The sequence below is a fragment of the Colius striatus genome, chromosome 10 (genome assembly GCF_028858725.1).
Source record: "Colius striatus isolate bColStr4 chromosome 10, bColStr4.1.hap1, whole genome shotgun sequence".
NCBI classification, from domain to species: domain Eukaryota; kingdom Metazoa; phylum Chordata; class Aves; order Coliiformes; family Coliidae; genus Colius; species Colius striatus.
The window spans coordinates 3,401,278-3,424,701 of NC_084768.1; the positions used below are offsets into that span (position 1 = coordinate 3,401,278).

Sequence of the window (23,424 nt, forward strand, 5' to 3'; positions counted from 1 at the left end):
GACAGTTCCATGGTGGCAGGGACAGGACACAGTGCAGCCAGCAGCAGGGGTGGGTCACCCACCCACACCTCAGCCCCCCCAGGCCTCACTCTGTTCCTCCAGCTTGTTGATGTCTCTCATGATGGCTCTGAAGAAGGGCCGCTGGTGGGGGTCGTAGTTCATGCACTGCTTCATCAGGTCAGCCAGTTCCTTGCACGATGGTGTTGCCAACACAAAGTGTCCCTCGTAGAATCTCTCCTTCTGCAAGGTGCAAAGGGAGAAGCTCAGCATGAATTTCAGCTTTTTAACTGAACAAACCCAGAAGATGTTAGGTTCACAACTCACTGTGAGCTTTTCCTTAACCTCTCCAAGGAAGTCTTCCTTTTCAGCACTAACCCCCAGCCACCTCCTACCAACACAGAATTACTACTGGGTGAAGCGGCTGGAGCACAAGTCTGATGAGGAGCAACTGAGGGCCCTGGGAGTGTTCAGCTTGGACAAAGAGGGGGCACATGAGCACTCTCTGCAGCTACCTGAGAGGAAGTCAGGTTGGAGTTGGTCTCTGCTCCCAAGTAACAAGTGACAGGACAAGAGGAAACAGGCTCAAGCTGCTCCAGGGAAGGTTGAGATTGGAGCTGAGGCAGAACTGTTTCCCTGAGAGGGGTGTCAGCCCCTGTGCCAGGCTGCCCAGGGAGCTGGGGGAGTGCCCAGCCCTGGAGGGATCCCAAAGCCCTGGAGCTGAGGGCCATGGGTTAGTGGTGGGCTTGGCACTGTGAGCTTGGGCTTGATCAGCTTCAAGGGCTTTTCCAACCCAAGCAATTCTGTGAATCTGGTGTAGTTTGGAGCAACCACTTAAACCACACAAAGTCTCTCAAACATGCTGAAGATTCCTCCTTTCAGAAGTTCTTTTTTTCTGCCAGGTTTGCCACATGACTTATGCAGCAGCACAAATGGCTGAGTGGAAGTGCCTGCCAAGGAAACACCCCAGGACTGGCTGCTCTTCACAACCCTGAGCAGCTGGCAGCTTTGGGGCAGAGGGGATGAGGGTGGGCTGGCACATGTCCTAGGCCCTGCAGGAGGACCCTGGCTGCCTGCCACATGCAGGAAAGCACTTGGAGCCAAGCCAGCAAGTTCCTTTCAGCCACCTCCTGCTAAAACTCAGGCAGTGACTCAAGTACTCAGTCATTTGCTTCAGAGGAGCAGCAGCAGCTGCCTTGCTCTATCACCTTCCCAACACTTCAAGAGAGGAAAAGCACATTTAGAACATGTGCTGAGGGCCTCTGGCAGTGATGAATCTGCCAGCAGTAAGGAGGAATGGGGGTTACTGACATGTATTTTAGGTGTAAGAGTGAACAACAATGGTGTCCCACAGGAGGGAAGTTCTGAACCCATACCCAGAAGATATAAGCACCTCAGTCAGCTTATAACTGGCCCCAGGGGTTAGAAAAGGATGGATGTGAGAGCAGCAGCAGTTCTCTTTAACTGTCCCTATGCTGAGTTCTGAAAGTCCCCACCAAGGTGAGGTGGGAGCAATGATTAGCAGGTTTTGTAGCAAGGACAAGAATTCCTGCTGCAACCTGTGGCAATTCAGATGGAGCCACCCCTTATCAAGTCCAGCTGAACTGGTTTGCTTGGAAGCCAAAGGCAACTCCAACTGGGTACGAGAACTGAAGCACCAAAGTGGAGTCAAGGGAAGCTTTATCCAACAGTTTTACCTCTGCTAATGTCTTGTCTTTCAGGGGTATTTCTCCATTGTAGCAGATTTCCCACAGTGTTGTACCAAAACTCCACTTGTCTGCTGCAATGCTTAAATTTTTGGAGTCTTCAACACACTCAGGTGCAATCCAGGGGATCCTCGCCACGCACTCTGGGGTAAAACAGAACCAGCACACCTTGGAGTTCAGCATCAAAGAGCAGCCTTCCAAACTCATTATTCTTGTCTGACAGCTCCTTAACTGAAATAAACTACAGCTGCACTAGTTGTCCAGTTTCAGGGAGATCTTCACTCTCAAAACCCCTGTTCTCAGGGGGATGTCTCTGGGGCTTTTACAAGCTCGTGGCCTTGAGCCACCCAGAGACTGAGGTTCCTTCTAGACTGCTTCACTAGGCTTAATGTGACCTTTTAAAGAGAAGCTGATAGGCACCCACCACCAGCAACACTCCTTTACTTCCATGTAGTTTTCAGATCCATGGAAGTGTCAATTACTTGTATCCTTGAGCCATTTCTAGCTGGTATAAATGACATTTCTTCCTTTCCCCGTCCCCACCGCGCTGAAGAGAAATGCAACACACCTTCTCTGGACAGCACAGTTATTGGTATTCCTGGGTCACTCAGCTTTATGAAAGGCCCATATTCAGTGTCAATTCCCTCTCTTGCCAGGAGGATGTTTTTAGTGCACACATTTCCATGTACCAAGTCCTTATCCTCCTACAGTAAGGGAGGAAGAGAGCAGTGAGTGCAGTGAGCTAGCAATGCTCTGCGAGCGCTCTGACGTAGCTGTGGCACAGGGGATCACTGCTGGAGCTCAACAACACAGCTTGGGAGAAATGAGCCTGCAGAAAAACCAGGGAAAGCAGAGGCAGGGGCACATGCTGTTTGTACTTGTAGAGCTGATGCATTTTGGAATAAAAAAGACCAAGATTATATTCCTTTCTCACAAAGGGCACCATCGCTGACTGCACAGCCCCTCCACCTGAGAAAAGGAAAGCCATCAGTTACCAATGCACACAGAGCCACTGCAGCAGCTTTTGGCCATGCCCTTGTCAAGGTGTCTTCTTACCAAGTAGCTCAGTGCACTTGCAAGTTGCTTGGCAACTTTGAATTTCCAAGGGGTAGTCAGAAATTCACTCTTGCGACGCATAAACAGATCCAGAGGCCCAAATTCCACAAAGTCTTCCACCATGATATCTACAAAGTCAAGTGCATCAAGTCAGTGTTGCCATAAGGGGTGTCTGGATAATCTAATAGGCCTGTTACCATCTTCACCCCAGCCCCAGGCAAGGTGCTTATGTCTTTATTTTGCCTTTCTCAGAGTTTATTTCAGTGCTCAAAGAGCCCAAGTGAAAACGCTAAGAGGAGTGGCTTTACCTAGTAAATGAACAGCAAACCTGGAGCAAAGCACTTCAAATACTACAGGGCAGAGCCTATTCCCAGGAAAGCAACTTCTGCCAGAGCCTGGTTTGTATTGACACTACCACTCTGACCTCAAGGAACCATTTCTGTGAGGCACTCAGTCAAAGACAAGCATCAAAAAGGAAACCTGCTGTTCCCAGTTCCACTTCTGGCTGCCCTGAAAAACCCAGAGGCAGCAGCTGCCCACTCATCTGCCCCACTGGCTGCCAACCCATCTGCCCCACTGGCTGCCCATCCATCTGCCCCACTGGCTGCCCATCCATCTGCCCCACTGGCTGCCCACCCATCTGCCCCCCTGTCCTTGCCCACAGAGGTGGGTGCTGAACTCACTCTCAATGTTACGGACGCAGACTCCGTGGAGGAGGACGATGTGCTTGTGAGATACCTGGCTCATCATGCTTGCTGTTTCAAAGAATGCCTGCTAGAAAGAGGAAGAGGAGAGCCATTCAGCTGCTGGAAGTGTTTAACAAGTACAGAGCAGGCACTGACAAAATCATTTGCAAAGACTGCTGTGTAACAGAAAGGGCCAACGTGGGTCAGGATGTGCCACCGCTGCAGGGACGGGGCAGTGCAGTGCTGGCAGAGACCTGGGGCTGGTCACTGGGTCATGCAAGCAACCACTGCTCCTCCCTGCACCCCTGCAGCCAGGTGTAGGACAGGCCCTCACACCCCCTGGGACACATCAGCCACCCTTACTAGATGATGAGGCAAAATGCAGATGCAGTAACTTCCCCGCGGCCACGTCGTGCCAGAACTGGTGACAGCACAAGGCACAAGGCAGAGGTGATGTCTGGGAGGCAGCAGTACCCTCCCTGAGCCCTGTGGCTCTGCCACAGCTGTGAGACCCTGGCTGTCAAGGGCTTGACTGCTTAAAACAGTCCTTCAGCATTTTCCCCTTCCCTCACTACATACACAACTAAAGGCTCTTTGTGGTTCACCACGTACAACGCGGTGAGGCCCCAGTACTTGCGGTACAACAGACAAAACCACTTGCCAAACAAATGTCTCTGTGGCTGGGGTCCAAGATTTTGAGGAGGACTTTAATCTCTTTTTCATTTTGGTAGCCTTCATTCTCATCATCTTTGTAGTTGAGAATCCCTGAGTAAATCTGTGTTCTCGTCCCTCTTCCAAGATGTTCGCCCTGAGACAAAACACACCAAGTGATTTTCAAACCAGGACTGAAGCAAACAAGTGTAACTGACACAAATACTCACATCTGCATTCCATTCTGCCTCTCCAAGCAGAGACTGGACTCAGCCCTCCACCTCCATCCAGCTGCATGTAACACTTAAAAGCATTACAGTGGGAAACCAAGGACAGCTTTAGTGGTGTCTCTGTAAACTCCATTGGTATGAAAGGGCTGTTACATCTCCCTCAGCATCAAACAGGTTCAGGGTGATTTAATGTTATTAGACTAAACACCAAATGAATAAATAATAACTGGCCTCTTATTTACAGTAAGCTGCTGCTGAGGCAAACTTTAATGTGTTTCCAAAAGTCACAGGAAGTAATACTTCAATGGAATACTTTGTTTGGGAAAGCAATTTCCTCCTAAATCACAGAGGATTCCACCTCGGGATCTTTTTTGGCAGGAAGCCTGCATGCTGACTGTAAATATACCAATCAAAAACCAACTGACACCATCTCTATCTGTCCTCCCTGGTCAGTGATGGCATCCTGAAGAAATCCCAGACCTTTGTTTATTGACCTGAAGAAGGTAACTGCAAGATTTACCGGCTCTGCTTAGAAACAGGACGTGTGATATGTGCACTCAAGCCACTGCGCGCTTGCTGAAGTGGATTCAGGGCACCTGCACCATTAACTGCAGACAACTAGCAGAAAATTCGGGTGCTGAATCAGTCTGGAACACAAGCTGTTGAATGCTGAGACTCTCCAGAGCTTTGGAATGCTTCACCCTTACTCTTTTTACTGTAGGATATTATCTTAAGCCTCAAGTTGCCCGTTTCTCTGACATCTCAGGCTTTAGAAGGCACAGTCACATTCAGCAAGAAGCCAGATAGGGAAAAACAGCTCTAAAAGGTTTTCATGATTTTTAAAGAATGACCTTAGAAGCATCTCTTTCCACACACAGGAGAAAATTCCTCAGGTATCAGCTTGATTCCAGTGAAAGGCATTACTCCCAAGCCTCTCTTCTTTTGCCACACAAAAGACATGCAAACGTTTACATCCTGCAGTAAGAGCCTTTAACACAGATAAAGGCTCAAGTTCAGTTTTGCTGAGGAGAAATGAGGATGGATGGGATGATTTTGTGTTGCCTGACCAGGTACAGTGGGCTGACACATTGCTTTGATTAGAGGAGAGAAACAGAGCTCAGCAGGTACCTACCTGTGTGATTTCCTCCTTGCGGATTTGATGGAAACTCAGCTGGCCCAGGTGATAAACTGGCTGCCACTCCTGTGCCCTCTTGGTTGCAACTAGCAAGTTGGAGATTTCTGGAAGGCAGGCAGAGAACATACTCATTAAGACTTTTTAAAGGTAACTGCATTCACTCTTCTCAGTCAGCAGCATCACTGCATATGCTTCACTGCGAGGTGAATCCCCACGTGAACAGGGAGAAGTTACAAAAAGAAGAAACTTTGACTTAACTTCTGCTCCCTCAACAGAGAATTCACTAAAGCTGAGCTACATCATTTTTTTACCCCATATACAAGGTTATTATTCTTAATATTGGGGCTGATACTAAGAAACTGAATGGTGTTTGTTGCACAGAGAAATACCCACGGCTGAAAGAAGCAACACCTCTGCTGTGCATTAGGTATAACAACAGGTATGTCTCCTCCCCAGTGTGCAAACGGGGAAGGGGCAGCAGGAGTCTCAGTTCCTCTCTTTACCTCCTTGAAAAATCTCTTCCACTCTGGGAAATACTAACAGGTTCTTTCCAGAGCACTGGAATTACACTGAGGAATGAGAGGCACAGAGAAAGAAAAGACTCAGAAGGCCAGTGCTTCCTCCCCACTGCTTCTGGCCAGGGAGAGGTGAGGGTACATCCAAACCCTTGCACAAGAAGGTTTCTTCCTGTGTTTGACAGCAGGCAGTGTTTCCTGTGATCCAATGGTTCAGATGCCTGTGTGCATCTGTCCTTCCCACGTGCCAGTGAAAAGCTGAAGTGAGCCGTCAGCTCCTGGAGCACTTTGAGTTTATTCCAAATACAGCTGTCAAAATGTAACCAAACTGTCACAAAGTGTAATGTCTCCATGCTCCAGACAATGACCAGTGTTTTCCAAAGCACTGATAAGCTCAGTACCTGTCTGCAGAGCTCTCTCCTCTAAATCTGCCAGAACAAGCAGGTAATTAACGGAGCTCAGTCATTCCCCTGAATTCTAACAGGAAACCATCATCTGATCAGCACAATCACACCACTGTGTTTCCTCTTTCACACAAAATTCAGCTGCAAGGCACTTGCAGTATGCAGCACATGATTTTACTAAGTATTGGCATGAAGAGCTCAACAAATGCACGACTGTCCCAGCCCTCTCAAATCTGACCTCACAGATGCGCTTAGCGCGAGGCTGCCCTTGCCAGCAGTTGCAGAGCAAGCCTTCCCTGCTCCTTCATGGAGATTAATAGAGTAAACAACAGCTCCTAATGAGAGCAAACAGGCTTCAAAGCCAAGGCTGCCACACAACCACTGTGGGCTGCAACCCTCTTTTGCTGGAGGGAGGCAACGTGATGCACGGCAGCTCCGTGCCGCGCGGACGTGACTCGGAGGAGCAGAGGAAGAACCTTATATGGTGCCCATGTCACCGCAGCATTTCAGCCCATGACTCTGAGTCAGCTGGGACATTTTCTTTCTAAACAAACCCAGAGCTACACCTCTGTCATTGATACTGCAGGGCCAGCTGTGCAAAAAAGGGAAGCCAGACCTTTTCTCGGGGTCATTTGAAAAGTTCAACACAAACAAGGCTCGTGAGAAGCAGCAGCCCCTGAGCATCCTGTGCTGAGCTTCTCACATCGAAAGGAAACCCCTAAAACCTTCTTCAAGGTGCTTGCTTTTGGTTTTTCTTAGCAAGGCTGCTCCTCCACAGAGGAGGAAGGAACTTAATGTGTCAAAAGGGCTTCACACAAGAATACAGAACGAGCCAAAGACACCGAGAATGCCTCCTGCTTCTGGAGTTTGTCTCCTTTCAACAACAAAGGCTGTTGCCTCTCTTAAAGGATAGACTACCTCTTGGTTTTGGTTGGCAGCATCTCTTCAGTGTAAAGCTTATGTTGTCTGTCCGAAGTATCTGTCCTTTCAGATGATCCATCAGCTCTTTTAATGATGAGAAAGACTTGTTGGAACCATGGAGGAAGTACTCGCCTTTCTTCACCACAATCTGGAAGTTCTTGTACTGGACCGAATTATTTATTATCTGCAGTTGGGGTGGGGTGGGAAAGAGGTGGGGGTGGGATGGGAGAAGCAGCAAAACAGAATCATCAAAGTGAAAGAGTGCATTGAAGCCATCAAAGCTCCCTAAAAATGTCTGGAATCCCATGTTACTCCCTTGCTCCTAAGCTAGGGTCCTAGATTCAAACTCCAGGGAAGTAGAAAAAGGCCCTAAAATTCCTACAACCTTTAGCCCCAGGAAGGCTCATAACAACAGAGTGAGAGATGAGCAACAAAAAGATGCAGTCACCTACAAAGTCCCACTAGAGCTTCTGTGTTTTGCAGAGCCTGAGTGTATGCAGAAGCCCTGGCTCTTCTGGAGGAATCTCCTCTTCACTTGGTCAAGAATTGCAGAATCTGGACTGTGGTTTCAAAATGTCAACTTAAAATAGCAAAACTCCATTTCACAATCCAGATTGTTCAACAAGCAAAACAACATTTCAGGCTGTTGTTCAAACCTTTCAAATTCACTCAAGTGTACTGAGGCAGAATGACTGAGCTTTTGTCCTTACCTATCCCAAGCCCACATCCTTTCAACCCTCTGCTCCTGCTTCCTCCCCTCTACGTACTGCAGCTTCACATCACCTCTCTTTCCTATCTAAGCCTGGCAATGAGGTTGAACAGTTTCCAAGACAAAGCTCCTGTCTTGTTTCAAAGTCCCAGGTGCCCTGTGTGTTAGAAGACAGTGTTGATCATACAGGCTTTTTGCTAATGCCTACAGAAGATGATCCAAATGTCAATATTAAGACATGACCGTTCTTCCCAAGTCAGTATTTTGCTGTTTCTTGTTTCCAACGTCCTTTCTTGAGCTCATCATTCTACCATCATTTTCTCCTAAGAGAAGGAGGGCAGTTTAGGTTATTATTATTCCTAGGGGAAGCACTTTATATTGTCACAGAATCACAGAATCTTAAGGGCTGGAAGGGACCTCAAAAGCTCATCCAGTGCAACCCCCCTGCCAGAGCAGCACCACCTAAAGTAGGGCACACAGGAACTGTGATGCTCTACACATAAAGACAACTCTTTGCATTCACTGTTCTTGTATACTGTGTCAGCAGAAACACAGTCATGTAACTAAATGCCTATCAGTGTAAATGTCAAAGCAGTGCTCATGAAACATCAGGTGAGCTGCAGTGACAAATTCTGTGTGTCATTCTTACACCACGGGAGTTTCAAAGCTTAATTTCAATCATGTTCACACACTGTTCTATTGCTATGAATGGATATGTCCTGGATGTAATGAATCTTATGTGTAGATAGACTGTGTTTTTAGAGATAGCACAGGAGTCCAGGGAAAATGAAGCTATGAGTATCTACCCTGAAACCAAGATAAGAGTGTCTGCCCTAAAGACCATAAATATATCAACAGGGATTCCAGGGCGCTGCTAACCCTCAGCTCCTATCAGATCACTGCTGGCAATGCCACACCTGACATACCTCTGAACCTTCCAGACAAGTCACTGTCATGAGAATGTGGTTGAAGTTGGTGCAGCTCCACCTGAGCACATACATCCCTGCTTCGTTCCCTTCCTGCCGCAGCTTGGAGACGGCGTATTCCGTGCTGAAAGAGTCAACGTGCGAATGAGCAAAACCAGCAAGTGAGCAGCTGCAGCCAAAAGCTCTGACTAGTAAATACACAGGGGAGTAATCCCAGATTGGGAACAACTTGGAGGTATTGATATCATTATTAAAACATGGTGTTATTAATCTCTTAGCATGCTTAATAGGGAGAGCCCACATTAACAAGGTGCACACGAAAGCTCTCACTTTTCTTTGCATTGCACCCTCAGGCATAAAAGGAACGGCCAAAAACAAGTGGGCAGAAAAGAAAACAACTGCTTTAGCTCTTTAAAAACACCCCAAAGGCTCTGTGCCTCCCAGCAAGGGCTCCCAGGTTTAGTGCAGACAAGAGTTCAGCTTTGTTTCCCTAGAATATTCCCACCTTTTCCATTGACAGTAGAGCCAGTAGTGAAGTAAGCCTCAAAATACTCCAACAGCATGGAAACACTGGGCTTATAAATGTGGAGAGAGATGTGGATGTGATGTGGAGAGAGTCAGTGATAATGATAACCACATTATCATTAGAACCATTAAGCTGCTGCACATCCTTTTGTTAACCAACAACCTTCCAAGTGTCACATTTCCTCAACGGCTTCAACCAACCGTGTGGCTAGGATGGGAGGACTAATCACTGAAGTGGAAACAGAAGAATCAAACACTTTACTCACCAAATGGGCCCATGGCACCCATTTTTTATGTTGTGCACGATGAGGGGGGGAGCCACGTCCGTGCAGAGGTAATGGTGAGCATCTGCTGTCAGTCTGAAGTACCCGTCTATCAGCGACGCAAAGGACAGGGCCTCCTCGTGTGAGGACAGTTTGAGTTCCTAAAACAAAGAGCTGGTTTAGTCAAGCATTCTTACACTTCCACTAAAATATCTCAGGAATGTTTTAATATCCAGCAAGTTTTTGCAGAAATTGGCTAAGGAAAAACATACACATTTAAGGAGCCAACACCCTATCCTCCCCACACATTGCTGGCTAGAAACTGGCACTCTCCAGCGTGGCTTCTCATTGTAATCCCATGGGAGCTCTGACAGGCAAACTCTTGTGCCAGCCTTTGTGAAACACCAGAAATGCAGGGCTGGGGCAGTCACGTTGAATTTGAAGCCAAGGACATTCTGGCAGCTCCTTTCTTTCCAAATTCTAACAGCTAACTGCCTACAGCAAGAAGAACTGAGTATCTATAAACTGACCTCCTCTCCTCTCCTTTCTCCTCTCCTCTCCTTTCTCCTCTCCTCTCCTCTCCTTTCTCCTCTCCTCTCCTCTCCTCTCCTCTCCTCTCCTCTCCCCTCTCCTCTCCCCTCCCCTCTCCTCTCCTCTCCTCTCCTCTCCTCTCCTCTCCTCTCCTCTCCTCTCCTCTCCTCTCCTCTCCTCTCCTCTCCTCTCCTCTCCTCTCCTCTCCTCTCCTCTCCTCTCCTCTCCTCATTTGTCTCTTCTCCCACTCTGCCATCCTTGCTGAACCACTCTTTCTTGACACTGCTTTTGGCTACTCAAGCTGTACACAGGAAGGCCACAGGCTGAGAAGCTATCAAGAAGGTCACCAGGCAGTGGTGATATGCACTAACAAGTCTAGAAAAACAACTGTGCTCAACAACCTGCTCTTCTAACCAGCACTTTTGCATCTGTACAGTGTTGAGCACAGCATATTCAACTGTTATTTAAGATTCCCATTAGAAAACATTCCACAAAGAGGTCATCACCTGTTGCCCCAAACCAAGTGTGTCACTCCAGCTTCCCATGGGAGAGAAACCTAGCCAAGGCTTGGTTCTTACCATCCTTTTGTTGTCCTGCTTGTTAATACTAACTGTAGACTCCTTGATGACAATGTGGGTGATTTCAGGAAAATAGGAAAAGTTGTTCCAGGACTCTTGAATTTTGAGTTTTTCTTCATCCTTTTTGCTTTTGCCATCAGATTTTTTCTTCTTCTCTTTCTCTGTCTGGACATACTATATTTTGGAGGAAAGCATACTAATAAATACATACTTCTTTTGCTTAGCATGGTGTTTTTAGGTTAAAACAAACATTTGTGCCAAATTTATCCAGCTCTTTTATTCTTGGGTATTTTTTGCACTAAGGCATCAGTTCATTTACACCCTCAGTGTGTCTGTATTGCAAGGATATGCTTCAGTCAAGAACTGTCCATCAGACAGCTTTCATGAGGATAAAAGAAACCAGTTACTAGCTGGGTCACTTCTCTTGATATGCCAGGAATAACTTCAGTAGCAGTGTAGGGCTGAAAGGATTACACTGAAACCTTTACATTTTGTACTTAAAGTGCTCTCTCAAAGCTCAGCCCAAAAAGTAAGAGCAACATTCCTCTCACACCACATTCCTGACCTGCCTACAGCAGATAAAATTCTGCTTGCAGACCACAATGAAGCTGAACATCTTACAGGTCAATAAGTATTGAAAATTATTAGTAACTATTTCTTTAAATAAGTGTTCAGGCTGAGCAAAGCTTCCTACTAGTCATAAAGAGGTTCTCACTGAGACTAAAGTCTTTGGTTTAGGCATTTAAAGAAATATAATCTATAAATCAGCAGAAACAGAAGCTTTACAAGAAACAGATTGCACTTCTTGCAAGCTTTTCTGCTCAAACATCAGGTCTTCCTTCCCTCCTCCCACATTACTATTATCATTTGAAACAGAAATCCTCCATCAGAGATAGAGATAGTTGAGTTACATCTCCATGGAGTGAAGCACAATACCTTCTATGCTACAAAAGATGGCTATCAGCAGAGCTCTCAGCACTGTGGGAAACTGCAGCAAGCAAAGAGAGAGCTACACATTCGAGCATCATTTGTGCTGTGGGATATGCCCTAAGCCTTCAAGCCTAGAGCACATTGATTATGAATGTACACAAAGCACAGAACAGGTGAGGCAAAGCAACCTCAGTTAACAGCACCGAAACAAGGACCAACAGAGGAAACATCACTGGCCTGAAAAGCTCAGCTTCAATCTTGCTCTGTTTTAATTTACTCATGACAAGTGTATGAGCAAACACAGCACCTGTTGTGCCACATGCAGAAAAAGCATTAACAGGCTTCGATATCAGGACAGAGCACCAAACCCTAAGGGCCTCCACAGACAGTCTCTCAAGGCTTGTGTCTGGCCTGACAGATATGCTGCAGTCTTTGATTTTCTTGGTGAACAGGCAACCCACAGAGATTGTGTGGTGTGTGTCCATCCTTGGAAGAATGGATAAAGCCCTTAGCAACCCGCTCTGATCTCAAAGCTAACCCTGAGCAGCGGGTTGGGCTAGAGACCCCCTGAGGTCCCTATATAGACCTATGAAAGAAGTCCTCTCAGTAAAAAGCTCATCTGCAGTGTCTGAAAATCATGATCATTTTTAAACTGTTATGCCCCTAAAAGCAATCTCCCAATTCTCATTTCTCAAGGGACACTTACATTTGGCTTGAGCCTCCACTGAATTCCATTGTTCCCTGTTACAATGACTTCATACAGTGGGAGGATCTCGTTGTCTCCACCATTAAACCTGTTGATTTCGTTCTCAGATGAAATCAGCAAAAAGGAAGTCTCAAAAATCTCAGCTCCATAATGTTTAGTCAAGGTCTCCATCGTTGATAGGTATTTAACTTTCAGATCCCGTGGAGTCACGCTACTGTCACAAATGGTTTTGTTGTTAAACTCTTTAAGGAAATGCTTGAAAACGTTATTGATCCGAATCCTGGTTAAGAAATTCCTCTGTCTGATGGTCTTGTTCAAAGTTTCAGGAATATAATGCTTGTAACTAGAAAGAAAAACAATGTTATGTGTTAATACTGTTGTCTCCAAAGCTTGTAACTCTTTAAAACGTGCGGTCACCTTATTTTGAAAGACACGGAGAACGAGATGCAGTAAAACACCACACAGCTGGTACTGCAGCAGTGGTTTAGAGCATCAATAGCCAACAGGAATTGAAATAATGACCTTATCAGCTGGATACAGGCTGCTCAAATCACTAACACAATTTATCCTAAGGGTTTTCTCATCAGGTTGCCACTTCACAACCCTGCCATTTCGCAACCTCCTGAACCCTGAATTGATCGGCGAGTCAACCAGTACCCAACACATTGGTACGCTGCCTGCACTACCTGCCCAGATTTCAAACACCCTCCAGTAAGTAAAAACACAATCAAGCTCCCTAATACATCACCTTACTGACAAGATTAGGTAGGCACACTGAGGAACAGTGGCGTGGGAACTTGTAACTCCCGTCCGGTCGGCCACTGGATGGTACAACGCTTAGAATTTCTTGTGGAAGGGAAACACAGCAGACTCAACAGTGTCAAAGAAGTTGTTGCACCTTACCTGATATCTTTAGGAAGCTCAGGAAGCTTCACATTTTTGTTGATGGCATAGTGAGAGATGGCAAGGACAGCCATCCCCAGACACTCGTTCTCGATTTCATGAACCTCTTGATCGTTTTTAGGATCCCGGATTGGTGCCAGGCCTTTCACCAAGTCATACTGACCCTTAGGAAGAAGCAAAACCACAGAACAACCACATCTGTTACTTGTCATAGTTTATCTGTGAGCAAGAAATATGTCACAAGATCAGAGGCAAGGGGAGTCACCCAAAACTGAGAGTCAGAACAGGAAGGGTTAGGGGAAGAAGGGAAGAGCTGTGCGATGGATGTAATCTTCTCAGATCAGTGAAGAGAGGATCATGGGCAAGCACTGATCACTCCACAAGCTCTGCCTATTTAAAAAGAAACACCAACACTCCTGCCTAAATAGAAATCTCTTTAAATGATCATTTGTGGAGCAGGTGGAATGGCCACATGGATCATCACAGCACATCCCTCTCACATACAGTCCACAGCACCGTGGCTTTCACCACACCCAGGTAGAAACCTGCACTGCTCAGACCCTTCCAAAACCCTTGTCCTCTTCCACATTCCACCAAAAAATCACTTCCTTTTTTGTAAGTAACTAAAGAAAGCACCATCCCTGTCCTCTTCTAGCACCATCGTGATCTGCTTTGGTACACAAGAACCACTTTGTGTCTTTGCTCTACCCCTGCCCTTCATGGCCTGGTGCCTCTAAGATCCTCATGCACTCAGGCTCTAAGCCACACCTCACAGCCATGATTACAAACCCCATGGCAGCCACCTTGCTCCAGGACAGTCTCAAAAGCATCTGGTTACCAAAAAGCAAGGACATTTCTTTTGCCTTATACTAGGCATTGGTGGGTTTCTGCTTGGCCTTTTTTAACTACTCAAAAGTAAAACTCTGCTCAATGCAATACTGACTGATAATATTCATCAGAGTCCTTACTCATTCCATACTTACAAGGTTCTTTTTGCTGGCCTCCAAAATAAAGGAGGAAAAAGGATAGAAACCAGTTTTGCAGCAGGTTTTCAAACAGTGTGTAGACAGGAGTGTTCACAGGAAACAAGGTGTAAGTGAGCTGGATTATGTACAAAAAATACTTGCTTCTTTTATGACTTTACGTCATGCTTTAGCAAGGAGCAGCTTTTGCTTGGTAACAGGGGGAGTGGGTTGCAGTGAAGACCCAGTAAAGAGTTTGTGGATTTTCCTCCAGGCTCCTGGGTTCAGACACAGCTCCATCTCGGCTGGGCCAACCTGGCGCCTCTGCCAGCACTGTTTAGGGACGGGAATGTGAAGTGCTGGCAGGAGGTGTGAGAGTGATACAAGATGGAGGCGACCATGCGGACCCCACAGTCAGAGAAGGAGGAAGGAAGGAGAAGCACTAGACCAGAGACCCCTCTGCAAGCCGTGGCGAGAATGCAGCTGTGCCCCTGCAACCCATGGAGACCCATGGCAGGGCTGAGAGCCACCAGCAGCTCCGTGTGAGTGAGCCCGGACGGGTGAGGGACTGTGTGGGGAGGGGCCATGGCACAGGCCGTGCTGGAGCCTGCGGGCCCAGAGCAGCCCCACACGAGAGGCAGAGAGGAGCTGCAGCCTGCGGGATCAATGCACATTGGAACTGCACATATGGTGCCCACTTGCCCTGAGGAGGGACAAAGGGCAGAAGCCATCAGGAATAAACTGACTGAAACCCCCACTCCCTGCCCCCCTGAGCCATTGAGAGGGGAAGGAGGTAAAAACACCGGGATCAGGGCTTTGAGGCTGGCAAGAGGGGAGGAGTGGGGAGAAGGTGGTATTAAAGGGCTGGTCGGACTCTTCATTGTTGTATTACTCTGTGTTGTTTTATGGTTGTTATGTTTTGGGGTTTAAGGTTATGTTTTAGTTGGTGTTGCATTAAGTTCTTTTGTGTTTTCTTCCCCAAGCCCAGCAGCCTGCTCTGTTTTGTCCTGAACCTTAAGTGGCAATTAAGCTCTCCCTGCCCTTTGGCAATTCTCAGCCTCTTTGGTACTTGAGGCCAATCGTGGTCTTTTGTTCACTGATGGGCCTAAACCACAGTTTAGAATGCAAGTGGCACCATTCAAATGCACTCACAGCTGTAGCTCACTTGGTAGTTTCTTTTATCGTGGTTTCACAAGGGAACAGCAAGGATTCCCTGGAGTAGCTTCACGCTCTCTCTCTTTTTCTGAGGGACACAACCATGTTTCAAAGTCTGAAAATCCTGCAGTAATTACCCTCAGAATGAAGAGCAAACAGCTTTTTCTCCAATGCATTTCATTTGCTCGTTTCACAAGCCTTCACCAACTTCAGTCTTCCCATTTCTTCCACAAAACCAGAGAGTTTCTGGCTTGCAAAATCGCTTGTGTACTTTTTCCCTACAAGAACACAAGCTTTCTGCAACAGGGACCCTCCTTACTTGCCGTGTCCAGCGTGCTGCACGTACCACCGAGTGGGATGAGCAACAAGAGGAAAGGAAAACTGCATGTAAGCAGGCTGTGTGACAGCAGTGGTCTCAGTTTTAACACCACACAGTAAAAAAAAAGACTCGTTTAAAAGGACACCAAGCTGTCAGTTTTAACACTGCTACTGCCCCTCTGGAGGATCACAGATGCCAAAGCTACATGCAAATGTGTCACAAAAGTGGTAGTGTTGATGTCCCAAACCAGCTCACGTTAAAAGAAAGTGTGTTATAAAAATAGAGCCCTTCCTGGACTGAGACAGCTTCTTTACACATGCTGCATGTGGGTAGATTGTTCTTCACATAGCAAATTCTCTCCACCATGCAGAAGTAAGAAGGAAACATCAATACGAACAGATAAGGTTATATGTACTTTAAAAGTTTGAAAGTAGGTCTTTAAAGCAGCTTTCAGTGGGTTAAACAGTTTTTGTGTGTGATTACAATGGCAGAGATATGTGGAAGCAACCTCTCACCTGTGCAAAGATGTATTCTAATGAACTTGCATCAAGTATAGGAGTTCCATCTGGTTTCTTCTCGTACGAGTTCTTTGCCTTCTTTGGGGAATGCCTCCACACTGAGGGTTCATTTTCACTAGTCCCATGCCAGTTGGTAAAGTAGAATCTTGCAAGAAAAGAGGAATAAACTTGAAAACACTTTGAGGGAAATCCTCCATTTACACTAGATACAGAATTTTAAACTTTTAAAAGAAAACCAGTGAAAAGTCAAAACCCATCAATCTTCTGCCCTGAGGCTGCAACTTAGGTGGTCCACTACTGAAACCACAAGCCTGGCCTGAGAAACTAGGGGAAAATGGTGTGTTAGTCAAAGGTCTTCAGCCTTCCCACCCAACAGCATCTCACTCCTGACTCAAATACCATGCCTGTCACAGCCCTGCACAGTTCACTAAACAAGAAGCTGCCACTCAGATGACAACCATGTTCCCGTCACTTCCTGACATTGCTTGAGCTGTGTAAGGGAATGTCATGCTTCTACTGGGTAATGGTTGTCACTGCAAGATCAAAAGGTTCATCTAAAGAGCTAACAAGACTTCAGACCTCCTCCCCTGTAGGCACTGAAACAATGTGCAGGGCAGAACTGCTGTGGGTACCTCCCTCAAAGCTGGAGTGGGAAGCAGAGTGATGCCTCACCCTGGAATTCCTGCTTCCCTCTGGTTTGCATGGAGCTGCTGAAAAAGGCACTCATTGAAATCAGCTGGTTTTAAAGGGACATAGCCAATCCTCCAAGGTATACTGCAAACAAGCCTTTTACTCATATACAGATACCCTCATACACAAGGCTATTTAATTGAAAACCAGCTAAAGAAGGTGGCATCTGCTGAAAATTAAAGCTTTGGAGTTCAAGCCTCTGTCAGCACCCTTTGAGAAATCTTCACCTAAATCAACCCAGAAATTTGTGTTTATCTGGGTTCTAGTAACACTTTAGATCCAGTAAAGATGAGTTAAATCTGGTTTGAATTAACATGCCTCTGGCAAAGGTTCATGCCTTGCACATGATCATGAACTACTGACAATTAAAAGGTTACAGCAGAGTAGATTTACCCAACTGCTAAGTAGGAATGGTTTCTAGAAGAACACTCAGAGGAGCATTCAGCACTAGCAAGAACAAGCCTCACAGGATTACTGCATAGTGTCTGTGTGTGTGTATTATATTACTGCATCAATACAAAGGGAACATTATGGTGCAGGATAACCCACGTGGCAAAGGTGCACGTTCTAAAATACATCACTGTATCTTTGTGATGTGTGTCTGACTGGAATGGGAGTTCATGGGTTAAGCCTCGGTTCTGCAGTGCCTACAGTGGTTTCAGTCAGGGTGTTAAAAAGCAAAATGAAGTGAGTACTTTTTGGTCAGCAAGGTGTGTTTTATCTGCATGGGAAGTTGGCCATTCAAATGGAGAAGCATGTATCAAACTCATATTTCAAAGGTGAGACTTTCTGTGCCGTGTTTCTGTCCATCCTTTCTTTTGGTAAGTCTCTTTAAGACCCCAAAAAGCATGAGTAGGAACACCAACTCCCAACTAGGCCACAAACTCCTGACAAGTGCTGTAAGATACCACAGAACTCCTTTGGTTGAAGCAAGGCAAACCCTCCTGCCTCTAGGAAATGACTTTGTTTCCATATCCTCCTTTATCAGACGAGTGACAATAACTCCAATTCTTTTGGTATTTCCTGAAAATAATGATGGGCAAAGTACTGTGCATTGTTTGTAACTGAGAGGAGAATTTGCTCCTTTCCCTATTAAACTGCACTAATTAAGACAATATTTAGAAGTTAGCAATAACTAGAGCCCCATTGTTTGAAGGACCATATGAATTAAGAAGGAAAGTCTCTGCCTTGAAGAGATCAGTAGGCTTGTGGCAAGGTAGGGACAGATTATTACCATTCCACCCTCACAAACAGAAATGAGAGCACAAGCTTTCCAATTCCACAGCCCTGCAGATGAGCTGGAAAGGAGCCAGCGTGCTCCTGAGTTTCAAGGGCATGACCTGCCCCTCCTTTGGTGGGCTTTAGCCTTGGGGCAGGCACCTAAGGCATGGGTGTGAGCCAGGGGAAGGGCATTTGGGAATCAGCTTTGAGCAGGTCACTCCTGGGAAGAAGTTTTGCACTTCACTTGTTTAATCTGGCCAAGGTGGAGGTGCTTGAGGGGTGACCTGCTGTTCTCTTTCACCTATCAGCTCTGACAGTCCTTCTTTCCAGAAACATAGGCATTAGATCCATTCTCCATGCCAAAAACCTTCTACTCCTGACCCAAACACGATCCAGGTAGGGAACAGTTAACCTCCTCCTCCGTCAGTTGGTGTAACATCCTCCAGGATATTACAAAATACTGTGGTTTCTGACATAGTAGACTGAGGTTTTGGGGTTTTTTTTCTAAACTGGAGGCAAGTGAAAGAAACATGGGGCTAGTTACAAAGTTTTTCACTAGAAACAAGTGCTTTTAAAACACTACCAAAAGTCCACCAGCTGGCACAGATTTGATGGGGAAGTTGCCCCAGTCAGGAATCGAAGCCAAAGCTTTCAGTTGTGGCAGAAAAATCAACCATCCAAAAGCATTTGAAACTACTTGGTCACACACCTTCACTTTATAGGTATAATTTCAGTAGAACATGACTAAATCAAACCCATTGCTGTAGTGAAATCTCAGAAACAAGGTTACCCATACAAAAATTAGTCAGTCTCTAAATGATACATACAGTCTGACCCATTGCACTGTTCAATAAACCCAGGCTGTTTTCCTTTTTCAAGAGGAATTCTGCCTCTAGCAGAGCTCAGAATAAACAATAATCACTTAGAGAACAGTTTCACAATCCTATATTGCTCATAAGTTTTCGGTTCAGATGCCCAAGCCAAGAAACACAATAGATCAGAAATGAAAGAAAGGGAAAATTCACTTCATTGACACACTGCAGGATTCCCAGGGAGATGGGAACCTTTGGATTTTAGTGCTTGCTTCATACAGGCTTTTCTTAAAAGGCATATGAAATTATTTTCCACGTGTATTATTGGCCCAAAGTTTGATGCTTTTTATGCATGGAGCACATCTGAGAGCAGAAACATCCCTGCCAGACTTCAAATCTCAACTCCAAAGCTTAAAAACTAACCCAAGAGAACTTTTCAATGTAGACAACTGGGCACCTTCCACAGCTCCATTCTATAAAACAGCAGCATGGAAAACAATCCAGAAAATAAACTTGGGACATAGATGAGTTTTTCCCCTTATACCTAAAAATCCAATAGAGCTACAAACAGGTAAAGTCTCCTAAGGGGCAGCTGTTCAAGCAGTTTTAAAGAAGGTGGTGTTACTCACCACACAGGTAAGATGCAGTAGGAATGAGAGAGTACCCAGAGAGAGCTTTCATCATTCACCCAAAGCAGGAACACATTAACACCAAACACAGTGGAAACTATCATGTATGAATTAAAAACAGCACCATACTTCTAATTGGGGGAGTAAATTCCCACAACTAAACTTTTATAACACTGCTTTCTTTTACTGGATAAAACAGATCACATGAATTTCAGCATCAGACTCATACCAAGGAATTGTTTTATCATCAAGTATACAGTTAATCTGATCTCTTCAAGCAAGAAAGGGCACTTAATGCTCTATAAGAGGCCATTAGAGTCCTCAGAGCTTCTCTATAGAGTCACTCAATTCCATTACTGCGTGATGTTTATCTGCCAAACTTAATCACAGCTCTGTGATAAGCACAGGTTAAGTCATTAATACTACAAATAGACTGTGGTAAAGGAAAAATAAAGGACCACAATAGCTTCTTCTAAAAATAGGTACTGATTTATAGCTACCTGAAAAGCAAAGATCCTTTTGTTGACTCTCAGTATTTATTTTCTATCTCCTAGCAGTTCACCCAACAGCAGTAACACTAGACCTGGCACAAAGGTAAACTCAACTGCAGCAGCACCTCACAGATCAAAGATCACACCTTCAAAGCTCTCTCTTCAGATCTGCATAAGCAAAGCGGCTAACACTGTCCAACAAGCCTAGACAACGGTTTGGATGCACCACCTGAGGTTTAGCCATGCCAGCTCTCCCATTAGCATGTACAAGTGACAGTCATGTTGTCTAACAAGAGATAACCAGAAAAAGAGGTCGAAATGCACACAGATGTATCACCACTGCAAGTTTTTTCTCCATAGCCCAAATTGATCACATAGGTGAGTGCTGCATTTCAAGGCAAAGTGGGCATATTATGTAGAAGCTTATTTTCTTACAGTTGTACCTTGAAGAACTGACAAAAACAATCTGTGGATGTGCTTTAGGAAGATGGGTGACGTTTCTGGACTGATTATTCCTGGAAGCAAAGCCTATTCCATATATTTTTCTCCTATATCACACCACCTAAAGCTCATATAGATGCAAGAAGAAAAGTCAGAACAAAAACCAAAAGGAGGAAGGCAGTGCAATGTGCAGAATTAGATTTCTATCATATCCTAAAAGGAGGACATCTTTCCTTTAGGCAGAGCTAAAGAGTGATCAACAGCTGTTGGCATTCCTGCTTTCATCTCCCAGGGAATGAGGGCTGGTGTACCCATTCAGCCCCAGAAATCTCAACAGACAACATGCTGTATTTTAAGAATGCCACCTGAAGTTCAACCTGATGTACATGGTGGATAAAGATCCTAGGGACAATGGTTTTTGTTCTCTGATGCTTTCTCCCTGCCAGCCACAGCGAGATCACAGAGATTCCCCTACAGTCCTAGAGGACAATTTAAAAGCAATAGCCTGCTGCTTTTTCCTTTAAAGCTACTAGAAAAATTCCCACTGACTTCAGCAGGAGTACAGTTCACCAACCACTTCAAATGGAAATTGAAACATACAAAATGCTGACCATTTTGGAGGCATGCTGCTCAATTTAGCTGTTAGCTCAATGGGTAAGTCACAGCTTTGTGGATACAGGTTCTTGTGCCTCTGGGTCTTTCTTCAAGGTTATATGGCAAAGATGCAAAAGAAACCCAACAGGAGATGTTTGAAGCTTTTACTGGTAATCTCTCATCTATGCTGTGAAAAGCAAGCTGCTTCTTTTGGTTTTGCTTTCCTGCTTCTTCAGTGAGGTCAGTATTACGAGGACATCTAGATGTGGTCAAGGAATCACTTCTTCAGATGCTTTGCACTTACCTCATTCGATAACAGAGCCGGTGTGATGTTTTCTCATCTATCTTGAAGACCTGGTTTGGTGCATACCAGAGCTTCTTGTTTTCATCATAGAGTGCAAAGAGATTATGGCACAGTGGAGATATAGCTGTCAGAGAAAAGTAAACAACTGTGTGAATCACAAGGCTACAATACATATGCACAGCCTAAAGATACCAATGCATGAAGCAAATATCTGATCTTGCAGAGCAGATCAAGAAAAGAAACCAATATTAGGATTAGTTTAAAACAAACAGCAGAAAGTTATGGTTAAAGTGGAACTGAGAACTGTACATAAGTCCACTCCTTCAGATTTTATATCATGTATTAAACAATGTAACATTTCCACTACTCCTGAAATCCTCACGTTGCCAAAGATCCGAACTTAAGAGGAAACGACTTAAAGTCTTCACTTTTTCCAGATACCAGAAATGGGAGTTTCAACAAAGCCACTCTGTAACACCACAGTTTTGTCCTCACTTATATTCTATTAATAACTTTTTCTCCCACAGTTGAAAGAGAAGGTTTTAGTGAAGTGATGAACGTCCTCTTCTCGTTAGCCAACGAGCAGAAAGCGTAACGTGTCGCTTTCCCATCCTTTGCTAATTCAACAGAGGGTTCTGCAACAAGGAATAGACTTTGGCTTGTATGTCTAGGCTGACCTGCTTTAACCTTTGCATTTACATCACCCCAGAGAAAAACTGGCTATGGTATATTTACAGGTCTAACGTTTGAACTCCTTGCTTCAGCTTCCTGCTCAAAAAGGGGCAGTACCTCTTTGCAAAAGCAGGTAGCTCTGTTGCAGGGAGCACCATAGCATGTGCTTAAGTGTCTTTCTGACATTGGATCACTTTGCAGAGGTCCTGTAGAATCCACTGAGATAATTTCTACTGTGAATTGGGTAGAGAGAACAGCAGGGAAGAAGAGAAGCCAAGGAACTAAAGACTGAACAGCCTAATCACAAAGCTCCCAAGGAGGTAGGGCTGGGCAGCCACTGCCTTCTGCAGATCAGCAAGCAGTATGGAGATGCCATCAATGGTTTAACACTCAAGCTGTGATTTACAGCACAGATCAACATCACAGGCCTGCTGAAGTGGGCTTAGTGATAAACGAGGGAAGGCGGAAAGTTGTAAGTTCCCTTAAGAAACACTCTCTTTAATTCACTCCTTCAAAGGTTTTAAACTTCCAACAGAAATTACTGCAAGCAGTTGCACAGTAAGAGGCTGTGCATAAATAGGTGAACAAGAAGCTGACATAAATAGGTGGGTTTTACGTACTTCACATTTGCATTACAACTATTCAAGACCAACTTGAGTACTTAGTGATGAGGCTTGTCCTGCAGATCCCCATCATTCCTGCCTTTCTGATAGAAGAGAAGCAAACAGGCAAATGAGCTGAAGAGTGCTCAATGTAACAAGCAGCAAGATGGCATGAGAAAACCTTTTAAAGCTGCAGGGAAACTGATGCCCAGTTTGTCTGTTTATACAGATTCATCACTCCCACATCGACTGAATTCAGTGTTCCACAAAGCTTAGGGAACCCAAAACCGAGATCAAGGTGGGAAAGAACCTCAGAACTCCAAATATAAAAGTACACTGGTTCAAGAGGCTCAAACATAGATTAAATAAACTAATTCCAGGATGTTCAAATACTTTGCTGAGTCAAGGACCACAATGACTTCATCATACATTTATGGATTGCAGCAATTGTTCAGGTAATCAACTGGGGAATAACTCCCTGCAAAGAGCTGACAAGTAACAGAAAACTGAAGTCAGAAATGCAGCAAATAGGTTTTGGTTTGTTTTTTTTTTTTACATTAACTCTCTCCAAAACGTTTTGTAACACAGGACAGATCCTGACAGGTTTAACAATGAGTATGTGAGGGCAAATCAGCTTTGTGT

At 45.2% G+C, this 23,424-nt stretch overlaps 1 protein-coding gene across 2 annotated transcripts in view; it reads right to left on the reverse strand.

The window, feature by feature from the left end:
- Window positions 1-23,424, reverse strand: part of JAK1 (Janus kinase 1) — a 62,446-nt gene that overhangs the window by 5,840 nt on the left and 33,182 nt on the right. The window contains exons 4-18 of one of the 2 annotated variants that reach the window (XM_062003224.1): window positions 21,509-21,632; window positions 16,324-16,471; window positions 13,373-13,536; window positions 12,470-12,812; window positions 10,834-11,007; window positions 9,728-9,885; window positions 8,937-9,060; window positions 7,299-7,485; window positions 5,459-5,565; window positions 4,107-4,253; window positions 3,443-3,530; window positions 2,760-2,887; window positions 2,272-2,407; window positions 1,695-1,846; window positions 90-240 (exon numbers count right to left, since the gene is read on the reverse strand). In XM_062003224.1, the coding sequence (XP_061859208.1) occupies window positions 90-240; window positions 1,695-1,846; window positions 2,272-2,407; window positions 2,760-2,887; window positions 3,443-3,530; window positions 4,107-4,253; window positions 5,459-5,565; window positions 7,299-7,485; window positions 8,937-9,060; window positions 9,728-9,885; window positions 10,834-11,007; window positions 12,470-12,812; window positions 13,373-13,536; window positions 16,324-16,471; window positions 21,509-21,632 (2,331 nt within the window). Of the gene's footprint in view, window positions 1-89; window positions 241-1,694; window positions 1,847-2,271; window positions 2,408-2,759; window positions 2,888-3,442; window positions 3,534-4,106; window positions 4,254-5,458; window positions 5,566-7,298; window positions 7,486-8,936; window positions 9,061-9,727; window positions 9,886-10,833; window positions 11,008-12,469; window positions 12,813-13,372; window positions 13,537-16,323; window positions 16,472-21,508; window positions 21,633-23,424 lie in introns of both variants that reach the window. The other variant, XM_062003223.1, reaches the window with a different exon arrangement.